The sequence below is a fragment of the Oncorhynchus keta genome, chromosome 32 (assembly GCF_023373465.1).
Source record: "Oncorhynchus keta strain PuntledgeMale-10-30-2019 chromosome 32, Oket_V2, whole genome shotgun sequence".
Classification (NCBI taxonomy): Eukaryota; Metazoa; Chordata; class Actinopteri; order Salmoniformes; family Salmonidae; genus Oncorhynchus; species Oncorhynchus keta.
This window is the reverse complement of record NC_068452.1, coordinates 15350094-15364473: the sequence shown is the minus strand read 5'-3', so window position 1 is coordinate 15364473 and position 14380 is coordinate 15350094. Positions and strand designations below refer to the sequence as shown.

The 14380-nt window shown below is 47.0% G+C and overlaps 1 protein-coding gene across 1 annotated transcript in view; it reads left to right on the top strand.

Annotated features, from left to right (window-relative positions):
• The first annotated feature begins 93 nt into the window (after positions 1–93).
• LOC118365092 (procollagen galactosyltransferase 1-like) overlaps positions 94–14380 on the top strand; it is a 29041-nt gene continuing 14754 nt past the window's right edge. Inside the window, exon 1 of the mRNA XM_035747039.1 lies at positions 94–483. Coding sequence (XP_035602932.1) covers positions 266–483 — 218 coding nt within the window. The 5' untranslated portion in view covers positions 94–265. The remainder of the gene's footprint in view (positions 484–14380) is intronic.

Genomic DNA, 14380 nt, shown 5'->3' with positions numbered 1-14380 from the left:
CTGTCATAAACTTGCTGTTACATTGTAACAACCACCGTGTAATTTAGGCCCATCCCCTTTAAACATTGAACGACATTCCCTTTAATCCTCTGGTTGAGTAGAGCCTGAGACTATTTGCAGCGTTGTCACTGAGGTGTTGCGTTTTTGTCGGTGGTGACATATTTTCATGAAAGGGCTTCAAGTCAGTGAAATATTTGCTCTTTCTGCATAGTGTGCGTCTTTGTTAGTCTATAACTTGCTTTTTCTCCATTTGCTGTGCTTTGCGATGCACCGGTACATCTTCCTTCTGTCCACCGCCCTGACGTTACTGTTCTCCGGACCAGCTCAAGGATACTTCCCCGAAGAACGCTGGAGCCCCGAATCACCACTTCTTGCCCCTCGGGTCCTCATTGCCCTTGTCTGCCGCAACTCTGAACATTCTCTGCCTTATTTCCTTGGAACTATCGAACGTCTGAATTATCCCAAGGACCGCGTGGCAGTTTGGTAAGTTTCTCAGTTTAAAATGTGAGGTATGGTCTCTATTCTATGATGGTATTGCTGTGGCTAGCATGTTCGATAGCTAACGTTACTGTAATTTACAATGGCAGGGTGTCATATTCCTCGTTACTGGTCAATTTGATTATTTTTAGATGACAGTCAAAAGCAACATTGTATATATGCAACATCAGAATTACAGCTATCATCACAAAGGTTCCGGAAAGATGAATCCAGTCGAGGTGGGCGCGACTTTCATTGAGTCTTGCACTGCCTGGGAAAGTATTTAGGGGGAAAACGGGGTTGTCATTTTCCTGCAACGTCACCATATTCTCGAATTAATTACGTTGAGTTCCCTGCATGGTGCATAGTGTTCAATTGAATTGGTCATGTTTGGCATTTCTGTTGAGGTAGTAGCAGCTACTACTGTCCAGTGCCTACGTGGTAATAATTCACCCATTGGAAACACAGAAAGGATAGAGCCCCCTCCTTGTAACTAACTAGCTGAGACATGTCTATCCGTCTTCTACTGTATTTCTCCTCACCGTTGCCAAGTAGAGCATATACCCCCAGTCTGCAGACTGTTCACTAGTCAGATTTATGAATGTGTCGCCCTAAGGGATAGGCAAGATACTGATCAGATAGTTAAGCTATTAAACTGAGATGATGACTACAGGAAATATAGCCACAGAAAATCTCTTGATTGTCCCCCATGATGAAAGCGGGGAGGGGACTGTGGATCTTTGTATTTTAGCAGTCTAAATGAGTAGGTGGTGGGATGGAGGTCAATTGGAGTATTTCTTGGTATTAACCTCCAGGTCAGATAAAGTACTGTGTAGCCTATTGCTAAACAGTGTATTGATGATGTTTTGAGGTAAATAAAAATAAACAATAACTTGGAACCTCTACTATGGTTAGGCTACTACTGATATAGATATATTGTTAGTGAATGAGTTGTGTACAGGCCAATGTACTTGGACTGACTAGGGCGTGGGTGATGTTGGTTTTCGCGACTAGTCGAGCACCAGTACATCCTACCAAATGCGCTATTTTTCAGATGTTGCCCTACCGGAGTTACACACTCATAGCGTCACTGCTATTAGACTCACGACATACTATGGAACGCCGTTTTGGTCTTTGCGTGTCAAAAAAGATACACGTCAAATAACACTATTTGACAATAGCACTATTTGACGCGTTAAATAAGCTTTTAATTCTAGAATGTTGTGTGTTCTGAATTTGCACGTGCAAGCCAAGCACCACCGCTGCTATCAGTATGTCACGACTTCTTCCGAAGTCGGTTCCTCTCCTTGTTCGGGCTGTGTTCAGGCGGTTGATGTCACCAGTCTTCTAACCATAGCCGATCCATTTTTCATTTTCCATTTGTTTTGTCTTGTTTTCCCACACACCTGGTTTTCATTCCCTCATTACGTGTTGTGTATTTAACCATCTGTTCCCCCCATGTCTTTGTGCGGAATTGTTTGTTGTAGTGATTGTGCACATTGTTTTCTGGTGCGCAACGGGTTTTGTACCCATATGTTGTTATTCTGGATGCTGGTGGTTTTGTATATAAACTGCTCCGGTTATTACCCAGTTCTGCTCTCCTTGCGTCTGACTTCTCTGACTTCACCAGTTACGCACCCCTTACAGAATTCCACACCAAATCTATGGAGTCAGCAGGAGCAGGTGCCCCTGGTATGGGGGTCGAGGAGCACGTCCAGGAACACACAGTGATGCTCCACCATCTCGGCGCCGCCATGGACCGCGTGGTCCAAGCTTTGGACGGGGAGATACAGGGAGTTCCTCTGGCACCTCCACCAGCACAACAGGGGCCTCCAAATCAAATCAAATCAAATTTATTTATATAGCCCTTCGTACATCAGCTGATATCTCAAAGTGCTGTACAGAAACCCAGCCTAAAACCCCAAACAGCAAACAATGCAGGTGTAAAAGCACTCCACTACTCGCTCCCCCTGCACCCGGTTCCAGTGGGATTCACCGGGATGGCTGCTCGCTGCCAGGGTTTCCTGCTTCAGTTGGAATTATACCTGGCCACCGTCCACCCGGCTCCTTAGCGCCGTGAAAGGGTGTCCGTCCTCGTCTCATGTCTCTCGGGGAAAGCCCTGGAGTGGGCCAACGCCGTGTGGGTGGAAGGAGATGTGGTGCTGTAGCAGTTTGAGGAGTTCACCTGTCGTTTCCGGGCAGTCTTTGACCACCTGTCCGAGGGCAGAGTGGCAGGTGAACGTCTTTTCCACCTGCGGCAGGGTACGAGGAGCGCACAGGAGTTCGCTTTGGACTTTCGGACCCTGGCTGCCGGAGCGGGATGGAATGACAGGGCCCTGATCGACCAGTATCGTTGCAGTTTGCGCGAGGACGTCCGTCTAGAGTTGGCCTGCAGGGACACCACCCTCACCTTCTACCAGCTGGTGGACCTGTCCATTCAGCTGGATAACCTGCTGGCTACCCGTGGACGTCCAGAGCGGGGTCTGTCCGTTCCATCCCCCAGCAACACTGCTCCAATGCCCAAGGAGTTGGGAGGTGCTGCGCTCAGGGAGACCGGAGGAAGTTCCGTCTCGTGCACCATCTGTGGCCGCAGAGGTCACACTGTCGGTCGGTGCCGGTTTGGTTCCTCTGGTGGTCGAGGCAGCAGGCAGGGCATTCTGGCATCACCCCAGGTGAGAAGGCACAATTCTCAACCAGAGCCCTCTGTTGCACACATGTTTGTGTTTGTTACTTTTCCTGAGTTTTCTTCGCATTCCCAGCATAAAGCGCTCGTCAATTCAGGCGCGGCTGGGAATTTTATAGACAGATCATTTGCACATAGTTTACATCGTTCCTGTGGCTATGCCCTTCTCAGTTCACGCTTTAGACAGTCAGCCATTAGGGTCAGGGTTAATTAGAGAGGCCACCACTCTTCTGGGCATGGTGACGCAGGGGGGGTCACACGGAGAGAATCAGTCTCTTTCTCATTGACTCTCCTGCGTTTCCCGTGGTGCTAGGCCTACCCTGGTTAGCTTGTCATGACCCCACTGTTTCACGGCAACGGAGGGCTCTCACAGGGTGGTCGCGAGAGTGCTTGGGGAGGTGTTTAGGGGTTTCCGTAGGTGCTACTGTGGAAAGTCCAGCCCAGGTCTCCACCGTGCGCATTCCCCCCGACTATGCCGATTTGGCTCTCGCCTTCTCCAAAAAGAAAGCGACTTACCATCCCATAGACGGGGGGATTGTGCGATAAATCTCCTGGTAGACGCCGCACTTCCCAGGAGTCACGTGTTTCCCCTGTCGTCACAGGCGGAGACGGCGGCTATGGAAACATATGTCTCCGAATCCCTGTGTCGGGTACATGCTTGGTCGACTGTTGGAGCATGACCTGTACGCCAAGGCTGAGAAATGCCTGTTCTTCCAACAGTCTGTCTCCTTCCTAGGGTACTGCATTTCCACCTCGGGTGGAGATGGAGAGTGACCGCATCTCAGCCGTGCGTAATTGGCCGACTCCCACCACGCTAAAGAAGGTGCAGCGGTTTCTAGGGTTTGCCAATTACTATCGAAGGTTTATCCTGGGTTTTGGTCAGGTAGGGGCTCCCATGACCTCACTGCTGAAGGGGGGACGGGTACGTTTGCAGTGGTCGGCTGAGATAGCCAGGGCTTTTGGTCACCTGAGGGCTCTGTTTACGTCTGCTCCTGTGCTGGCCCATCCGGATCCCTCTTTGGCGTTCATAGTGGAGGTGGATAGGAGCCGTGAGCTCTCAGCGCTCGGGTACATCACCGATGCTCCGCCCCTGTGCCTTCTTTTCGAGGAAGCTCAGCCCGGCGGAGCAAAACTATGACGTGGGGGACCGGGAGCTGTTGGCTGTCGTCAAGGCTTGAAGGCGTGGAGACATTGGCTTGAGGGGGATAAACACCCTTTTCTCATCTGGACTGACCGCCACAATCTGGAGTACATCCGGGCGGTGAGGAGACTGAACCCTCGCCAGGCAAGGTGGGACATGTTTTTTACCCGTTTTGTGTTCACCCTTTCTTACAGACCAGGTTCCCAGAACGTGAAGGCAGACGCACTGTCCCGGCTGTATGACACAGAGGAGCAGCATTTTCACTTTTGGATGAATAGCGTGCCAAAAGAACTGCCTCCTACTCAGTCCCAGATGCTAATATATTAATATTGGTATTGGATAGAAAACACTCTGAAGTTTCTAAAACTGTTTGAATGATGTCTGTGAGTATAACAGAACTCATATGGCAGGTAAAAACCTGAGAAAAAAATAATCCAAACAGGAAGTGAGTAATCTGAGGTTTGTAGTTTTTGAACTCAGCCCCTATCGAATTCACATATGGGTTATGTTGCACTTCCTAAGGCTTCTACTAGATGTCAACCGTCTTTAGAACATTGATTCTATACTTAGTTTGACAAGTTTCTTTGACCTGGTATATAACTTTTTGAACTTTTCGTCCGACTGGACCTGAATGCGCTTTTGGATTTGTTTACCAAACGCCCTAACAAAATAAGCTATTTGGACATAAATGATGGACATTATCAAACAAAACAAACATTTATTGTGGAACTGCGATTCCCGGGAGTGCATTCTGGTGAAGATCATCAAAGGTAAGTGAATATTTATAATGCTATTTATGACTAATTTTGACTGCGCAACATGGCAGATATTTATTTTGGCTGATTTTGGTTCTAAGCGCCGTACTCAGATTATGCTTTTTACGTAAAGATTTTTTGAAATCTGACAGCGGTTGCATTAACCTCTTACAGCCCCTCCCCTACTTTGTGCAATTTCCGCCTGAAGACATACCCAAATCTAACAGCCTGTAGCTCAGGCACAGAACCAAGGATATGCATATTCTTGGTACCATTTGAAAGAAAACACTCTGAAGTTTGTGTACATGTGAATTGAATGTAGGAGAATATAACACAATAGATCAGGTTTAGATAAAACAAAACAAAAACATATGTTTTTTAAACAGCGGGCAAGTCATTGGTGCACAATGATGTCATGACTTGTTGTCTTCAAATCGGTTTCTTTCAGTCAATATGTCCCGTGAAATGGCCCATCAGGTTTGATTGTGTTACAAACAAACCAGTTGATTGCAGTGAAACCAAACATGACTGGAAAAGTCACGTTATGTGTGGGTTATTTACCTGGAATGTGTCATCAAAAATGGAATGAGAGCGGTTCACAATGTTTCGTGTTAGGCTATAAAAACTGATTTTATCAAACAAAAGATCATTCATGGTGTAACAATGAGCATTCGAATTGCAAACAGACGAAGATCGTCAAAGGTAAACAATTTATTTTAATGCAGTTTGTGATTGTTACGCCTGTGCTGGTTGAAATGTTTTTTTTATGGGGCTCCATGCTCAGATAATCGCATCGTATTCTTTCGCAGTAAATCCTTTTTTAAATCTGACAACACAGTTGGATTAGCAAGATTCTAGGCTTTCGATACATGTGAGACACTTGTATTTTCATGAATGTTTAATATGACTATTTAGGTAGCGATCACCGTATGTTGTGGAATTTCAGCCCGCTAGCGGGTTCCGTGCGCAGAAAGGTTAAGGAGAAGTGTATCTAAAGTTCCATGCATAAACACTTTAATTTTCATCAACATTTATAATGAGTATTTCTGTGAATTCAGGTGGCTCTCTGCAATATCACTGCATGTTTTGGAACTACTGAACATAACACGCCAATGTAAAATTAGATTTTTGGATATAAATATGAACTTTACAGAACAAAACATACATGTATGGTGTAACATGAAATCCTATGAGTGTCATCTGATGAAGATCATCAAAGGTTAGTGATTAATTTTATTTCTATTCGTGCTTTTTGTGACTCCTCTCTTTGGCTGGAAAAATGGCTGGGTTTTCTGTGAGTTGGTGGTGACCTAACATAATTGTTTGTGGAGCTTTGCCTGTAAAGCATTTTTGAAATCAGACACTGTGTGGCTGGATTAATGAGAATTTTAACTTTAAAATGGTGCCTAATACGTTTGAGAAATTTGATTTATGAGATTTCTGTTGATTTTGTATTTGGCGCCCTGCAATTTCATTGGCTGTTAGCGGAACCCCAGTCCTAGACAGGTTAACCAGGATGTGGGTAGGTTTCTGAGGTGTTAATGCCAGGACCGGCCGGGGGAGTGGGCGGCGTTCGTGCCCCTGGTAGAGATGGCCCAGAACTCGCTCCGCCACTCCTCCACTAACCGCTTCCCCTTCAAGTGCGTACTGTGGTATCAGCCGGTTCTGGCTCCTTGGCATCAGAGTCAGACCGGAGCTCCTGCGGTGGACGACTGGTTCCGGGGTCGCGCGGAGGAGACATGGGACGCCGCCCATGTTCAGCACGCCGTGCTGCGCCAGAAATCCAGCGCAGACAGTCACTGCAGTGAGGCCCCGGGGTTTGCACCGGGGTACCGGGCCTGGCTCTCGACCCGAAACCTGCCCCTCTGCCTGCCCTGCCGTAAGCTGGGTTTGCGGTTTGTGGGGCCATTTAAAGGCCTGAGGAGACTGAACGAGTTACAGGTTACAGCTTCTCACCGATTTACCGTATTAACCCCTCGTTCCATGTGTCTCTCCTCAGGCCGGTGGTGGCTGGCCAACTCCAGGAGTCTGAGGTGCGGGAGGTTCCTCCGCCCCCTCTGGACATCAAGGGGCCATTGACAGAAGTTTACATACACTAAGTTAACTATGCCTTTAAACAGCTTGGAAAATTCCAGAAAATTATGTCATGGCTTTAGAAGCTTCTGATAGGCTAATTGACATCATTTGAGTCAATTGGAGGTGTACCTGTGGATGTATTTCAAGGCCCTCCTTCAAACTCAGTGCCTCTTTGCTTGACATCATGGGGAAAAAATCAAAAAGAAAACAGCCAAGACCTCAGAAAAACAATTGTAGACCTCCACAAGTCTGGTTCATCCTTGGGAGCAATTTCAAAACGCCTGAAGGTAACACGTTCATCTGTACAAACAATAGTGCGCAAGTATTAACACCATGGGACCACGCAGCTGTCATCCGCTGAGGAAGGAGACTCATTTTGTCTCCTAGAGATGAACGTACTTTGGTGCGAAAATTGCAAATCAATCCCAGAACAACAGCAAAGGACCATAATGTTTATATTTGGGGGGAAAAGGGTGAGGCTTGCAAGCCAAAGAACACCATCCCAACCGTGAAGCACGGGGGTGGCAGCATCATGTTTTGGGAGTGCTTTGCTGCAGGAGGGACTGGTTTACTTCACAAAATAGATGGCTTCATAAGGCAGGAAAATTATGTGCATATATTGAAGCAACATCTCATGACATCAGTCAGGAAGTTAAAGCTTGGTCGCAAATGGGTCTTACAAATGGACAATGACCCCAAGCATACTTCCAAAGTTGTGGCAAAATGGCTTAAGGGCAACAAAGTCAAGGTATTGGAGTGGCCATCACACAGCCCTGACCTCAACCCTATAGAAACATTTGTGGGCAGAACTGAAAGGCGTGTGCAAGCAAGAAGGCTGACAAACCTGACTCTGTAACACCAGCTCTGTCAGTAGGAATGGGCCAAAATTCACCCAACTTACTGTGGGAAGCTTGTGAAAGGCTACCTGAAACGTTTGACCCAAGTTAAACCATTTAAAAGCAATGCTACCAAATACTAATTGAGTGTGTGTAAACTTCTGACCCACTGGGAATGAGATGAAAGAAATAAAAGCTGAAATAAATCATTCTCTCTAATATTATTCTGACATTTTACATTCTTAAAGTGGTGATACTAACTGACCTAACTGACTTGCCTAGTTAAAGGTAAAAAAAAGAAAAATACAAAGAACTGGACATTTTACTAGGATTAAATGTCAGGAATTGTGAAAAACTGAGTTTAAATGTATATGGCTAAGGTGTATGTAAAACTTCCAACTTCAACTGTATATGCCTCAGATCCAAAATGAAAGGAATAGGCCTATCTGGATCTACACAACCAATGACAAAATGACATTTTGTTGGCTACCCATGCATATGGTTTCTGGAGAGCGGATTTCGACTGTACACGACCTGGAGAGGTCTTGGTTTGTGTAATCGGGAGTTTGTTGAGTATGTAAGTAAATCTTTTGGACAGCTGGAGTGAGGAGACAGGAGTGAACAAACTTAGCAAGGACCTGTGTTTTCACAGACCAGTGTGACATCAGCAATCCACTTAACACTGAGAAGATAGAACCTGCTTTGGCTGCCTGCTATTAGGACTGGAGAATTATAAGCCGTGCTGTCAGTGGCACTGTTGTGCCTAGAGGTTTAGGCCAGACCAGCACTCTGACTGTTGCCTGTTTGGAAACAACCCCTAGGCACTATTCTTCATGATTTGGATAGGTTAATATGGGAAGTAGCTCCTCCCTTGGGCCCCATCTAGAAGTGGCCTCTAGCTCCTAACCCCTAGGCACTGATCTGGAAGAATTTGACAGGAAGGCCTGCAGATTAAACATGACGATAGTTAGCTCCTCGTTGCCCTATGCTTACAGAGTAGCCTACCTAGCCAATCCTCTCAGATCTACATGCCCAAAGGAGGTAGGGGATAGGGGTTTTCTCTTGACGGGGCCTAGGACTCAGGAGGAGTGATAGGTGTTGTAACTAGAGAATGACCGATATTGTCACACTCTGATCTGGTTCACCTGTCCTTGTGATTGTCTCCAACTACTCCAGGTTTCACTTATTTTCTCTGGTGTATTTATCCCTGTCTCTCTGAGCCAGTTCGTCTTGTATGTTTTCAAGTCAACCAGCGTTTTTTCCGTACTCCTTTTCTATTCTCTTTTTGCGAGTCCTCCCGGTTTTGACCCTTGCCAGTTTTCTGGACTCCATTCCCGCATTCCCGCCTGCCTGACCATTCTGCCTGCCCTGACCTCGAGCCTGTCTGCCCTTCGGGACCTCCTAGACTCTGAACTGGTTTTGACCTTTTGCCTTTACACGACCATTCTTTTGCCTACCCCTTTTTGGATTTAATAAACTTCAAAGACTCTTACCATCTGCCTCCTGTGTATGCATCTGGGTCTCGCATTGTGCCCTTATAGATATGGATTTTTTTTACGGGGTCAAGGAGGCCGATGGCCAATTATTTTAGGCTGATATTCAATATTTGAACATTTGAACATTTTGATGACAATTTTCCAGAGACGGTAGTGTATATTCGTTAATACATACATTTTAAAATCACACAATATATTTGACATTATTTTTACCAATCTAACTACATAATATTATTTTACTTGAATGGTAAATCTCTTGATAAACTTGGTAAATTAAGATGGCATAGACATACTCACAATGCAGGTGAATGCATATTCAATATGAGTGTCTGCATGCATTGAGTTATTGAGCTTGTTTTGGCTTATCAGTGGAGTGTAGCTATGGTGCTACAGATAACAAAATCTATTTGTCTTCCATTTGGGACTTATATTAGCCTACCACTGATCCAAAATGGGCAGTATTTCTGTTGCATGTATTTGAAATACGTATTTTAAGTACTTTGGAATTGGAATTACACTGGGCTGAACTACACTCAAATGTATTTTCAAAATATAAAATAGTTTTCTATGAAAAATGTTTATAGTGGTTCACCCTGCATATGTATCAGAAGGCTGATACACTATGGTGTGCTAACAGTGTCTGCTAAATTAACTAAATGTATATGTTTAAATGTTTGATGAGGGGAAAAAGTACTTGATACAATTGTGATATGTTGTTATATATTGTAACAGAGCAGCTGCTGAAAAATGAGCTTCTGTATATATTGAGATTTAAATATTTTTTTAGACTGAAGTACATCGAAAAAATCAAGAGAAAACTGCAAGACTCAATAGAAGACAAAACAAGGAACAAACCAAAAAAGAAACGCTTTTGAAAAATTAACTACTTTTCATAAAATTGTACAGTTATCTTAGCTAGCTGAATTGCTAGCAGAATTGTTTACTTGTTGCTAAGCAGTTGCTAGGGACTCTCCTGGAAGAAGCTAGCTAGCTTACAAAGAATAACAACAAAAAATATCTAGTTAACAGAAGAAAGGAAGACAAAATAAGGACAAAAGAAGGACAGAAGAAAAAGGAAAAGAAAGAGGACAACAAAGTGAAACAGTCAGCACTTCTATTGCAACTTCGTATTTCGTCGTCCTAACGTAGTCTACACTGCTATCTGCCCAGCAGCTAGCCAGCTAGCAAACGTCCACCGTCTACCGAATAGCAGCACTGTAGAAACTATTACACTCAACTGAACGACTTGATTAGTGTAGTGTTAGCTAGCTACATAGTTGTCTTTGCTGTCTTCGTATCCAAGATAATTGTGTAGTTTAGAGCGTGTAGTCTTAGAGTGATTATCTTAATTTACCGAGGTTAGCTAGCCAGCTATTTGTCGTCCTTAACGTAGGAGACACTGCTAGCTAGCCAACAGCTAGCCAACGTCTACTGAATAGAACTTCCGCACTCAACAACCCGGTCGCATTCCGCTCGCTCCACAGGTAGTATCACATTTTCATTTCATTTCATTACAGCACAACGGTTTGATTTGTTTGATCGTAGCTAGCTACATAGCTAGCTACATAGCCGTCTGTGTATCAAAGATAATTGTGTAGTCTAGAGCGATTTTCTAGGTTAGCTAGCCAGCTATTGTCGTTCTTTAACGCAACGTAATCAACACTGCTAGCTAGCCAGCTAGCCCCCGAATAGCAGCACTGTAGAAACTATTACACTCAACGGAACGACTTGATTAGTGTAGTGTCAACAACGCAGCCACTGCCAGCTAGCCTACAAAGTCAACAACGCAGCCACTGCCAGCTAGCCTACTTCAGCAGTACTGTATCATTTTAATCATTTTAGTCAATAAGATTCTTGCTACGTAAGCTTAACTTTCTGAACATTCGAGACGTGTAGTCTCCTTGCATTAGCGTAGCCTCTTCTGTAGCCTGTCAACTATGTGTCTGTCTATCCCTGTTCTCTCCTCTCTGCACAGACCATACAAACGCTCCACACCGCGTGGCCGCGGCCACCCTAATCTGGTGGTCCCAGCGCGCACGACCCACGTGGAGTTCCAGGTCTCCGGTAGCCTCTGGAACTGCCGATCTGCGGCCAACAAGGCAGAGTTCATCTCAGCCTATGCCTCCCTCCAGTCCCTCGACTTCTTGGCACTGACGGAAACATGGATCACCACAGACAACACTGCTACTCCTACTGCTCTCTCTTCGTCCGCCCACGTGTTCTCGCACACCCCGAGAGCTTCTGGTCAGCGGGGTGGTGGCACCGGGATCCTCATCTCTCCCAAGTGGTCATTCTCTCTTTCTCCCTTACCCATCTGTCTATCGCCTCCTTTGAATTTCATGCTGTCACAGTTACCAGCCCTTTCAAGCTTAACATCCTTATCATTTATCGCCCTCCAGGTCCCCTCGGAGAGTTCATAAATGAGCTTGATGTCTTGATAAGCTCCTTTCCTGAGGACGGCTCACCTCTCACAGTTCTGGGCGACTTTAACCTCCCCACGTCTACCTTTGACTCATTCCTCTCTGCCTCCTTCTTTCCACTCCTCTCCTCTTTTGACCTCACCCTCTCACCTTCCCCCTACTCACAAGGCAGGCAATACGCTCGACCTCATCTTTACTAGATGCTGTTCTTCCACTAACCTCATTGCAACTCCTCCAAGTCTCCGACCACTACCTTGTATCCTTTTCCCTCTCGCTCTCATCCAACACTTCCCACACTGCCCCTACTGGATGGTATCGCGCCGTCCCAACCTTCGCTCTCTCTCCCCCGCTACTCTCTCCTCTTCCATCCTATCATCTCTTCCCTCTGCTCAAACCTTCTCCAACCTATCTCCTGATTCTGCCTCCTCAACCCTCCTCTCCTCCCTTTCTGCATCCTTTGACTCTCTATGTCCCCTATCTTCCAGGCCGGCTCGGTCCTCCCCTCCCGCTCCGTGACTCGACGACTCATTGCGAGCTCACAGAACAGGGCTCCGGGCAGCCGAGCGGAAATGGAGGAAAACTCGCCTCCCTGCGGACCTGGCATCCTTTCACTCCCTCCTCTCTACATTTTCCTCCTCTGTCTCTGCTGCTAAAGCCACTTTCTACCACTCTAAATTCCAAGCATCTGCCTCTAACCCTAGGAAGCTCTTTGCCACCTTCTCCTCCCTCCTGAATCCTCCTCCCCCTCCCCCTCCTCCCTCTCTGCAGATGACTTCGTCAACCATTTTGAAAAGAAGGTCAACGACATCCGATCCTCGTTTGCTAAGTCAAACGACACCGCTGGTTCTGCTCACACTGCCCTACCCTGTGCTCTGACCTCTTTCTCCCTCTCTCTCCAGATGAAATCTCGCGTCTTGTGACGGCCGGCCGCCCAACAACCTGCCCGCTTGACCCTATCCCCTCCTCTCTTCTCCAGACCATTTCCGGAGACCTTCTCCCTTACCTCACCTCGCTCATCAACTCATCCCTGACCGCTGGCTACGTCCCTTCCGTCTTCAAGAGAGCGAGAGTTGCACCCCTTCTGAAAAAACCTACACTCGATCCCTCCGATGTCAACAACTACAGACCAGTATCCCTTCTTTCTTTTCTCTCCAAAACTCCTTGGCCAGCTCTCCCGCTATCTCTCTCAGAATGACCTTCTTGATCCAAATCAGTCAGGTTTCAAGACTAGTCATTCAACTGAGACTGCTCTTCTCTGTATCACGGAGGCGCTCCGCACCGCTAAAGCTAACTCTCTCTCCTCTGCTCTCATCCTTCTAGACCTATCGGCTGCCTTCGATACTGTGAACCATCAGATCCTCCTCTCCACCCTCTCCGAGTTGGGCATCTCCGGCGCGGCCCACGCTTGGATTGCGTCCTACCTGACAGGTCGCTCCTACCAGGTGGCGTGGCGAGAATCTGTCTCCTCACCACGCGCTCTCACCACTGGTGTCCCCCAGGGCTCTGTTCTAGGCCCTCTCCTATTCTCGCTATACACCAAGTCACTTGGCTCTGTCATAACCTCACATGGTCTCTCCTATCATTGCTATGCAGACGACACACAATTAATCTTCTCCTTTCCCCCTTCTGATGACCAGGTGGCGAATCGCATCTCTGCATGTCTGGCAGACCTATCAGTGTGGATGACGGATCACCACCTCAAGCTGAACCTCGGCAAGACGGAGCTGCTCTTCCTCCCGGGGAAGGACTGCCCGTTCCATGATCTCGCCATCACGGTTGACAACTCCATTGTGTCCTCCTCCCAGAGCGCTAAGAACCTTGGCGTGATCCTGGACAACACCCTGTCGTTCTCAACTAACATCAAGGCGGTGGCCCGTTCCTGTAGGTTCATGCTCTACAACATCCGCAGAGTACGACCCTGCCTCACACAGGAAGCGGCGCAGGTCCTAATCCAGGCACTTGTCATCTCCCGTCTGGATTACTGCAACTTGCTGTTGGCTGGGCTCCCCCTGCCTGTGCCATTAAACCCCTACAACTCATCCAGAACGCCGCAGCCCGTCTGGTGTTCAACCTTCCCAAGTTCTCTCACGTCACCCCGCTCCTCCGCTCTCTCCACTGGCTTCCAGTTGAAGCTCGCATCCGCTACAAGACCATGGTGCTTGCCTACGGAGCTGTGAGGGGAACGGCACCTCAGTACCTCCAGGCTCTGATCAGGCCCTACACCCAAACAAGGGCACTGCGTTCATCCACCTCTGGCCTGCTCGCCTCCCTACCACTGAGGAAGTACAGTTCCCGCTCAGCCCAGTCAAAACTGTTCGCTGCTCTGGCTCCCCAATGGTGGATCACGACGCCAGGACAGCGGAGTCAATCACCACCTTCCGGAGACACCTGAAACCCCACCTCTTTAAGGAATACCTAGGATAGGATAAAGTAATCCTTCTCACCCCCCCTAAAATATTTAGATGCACTATTGTAAAGTGGCTGTTCCACTGGATG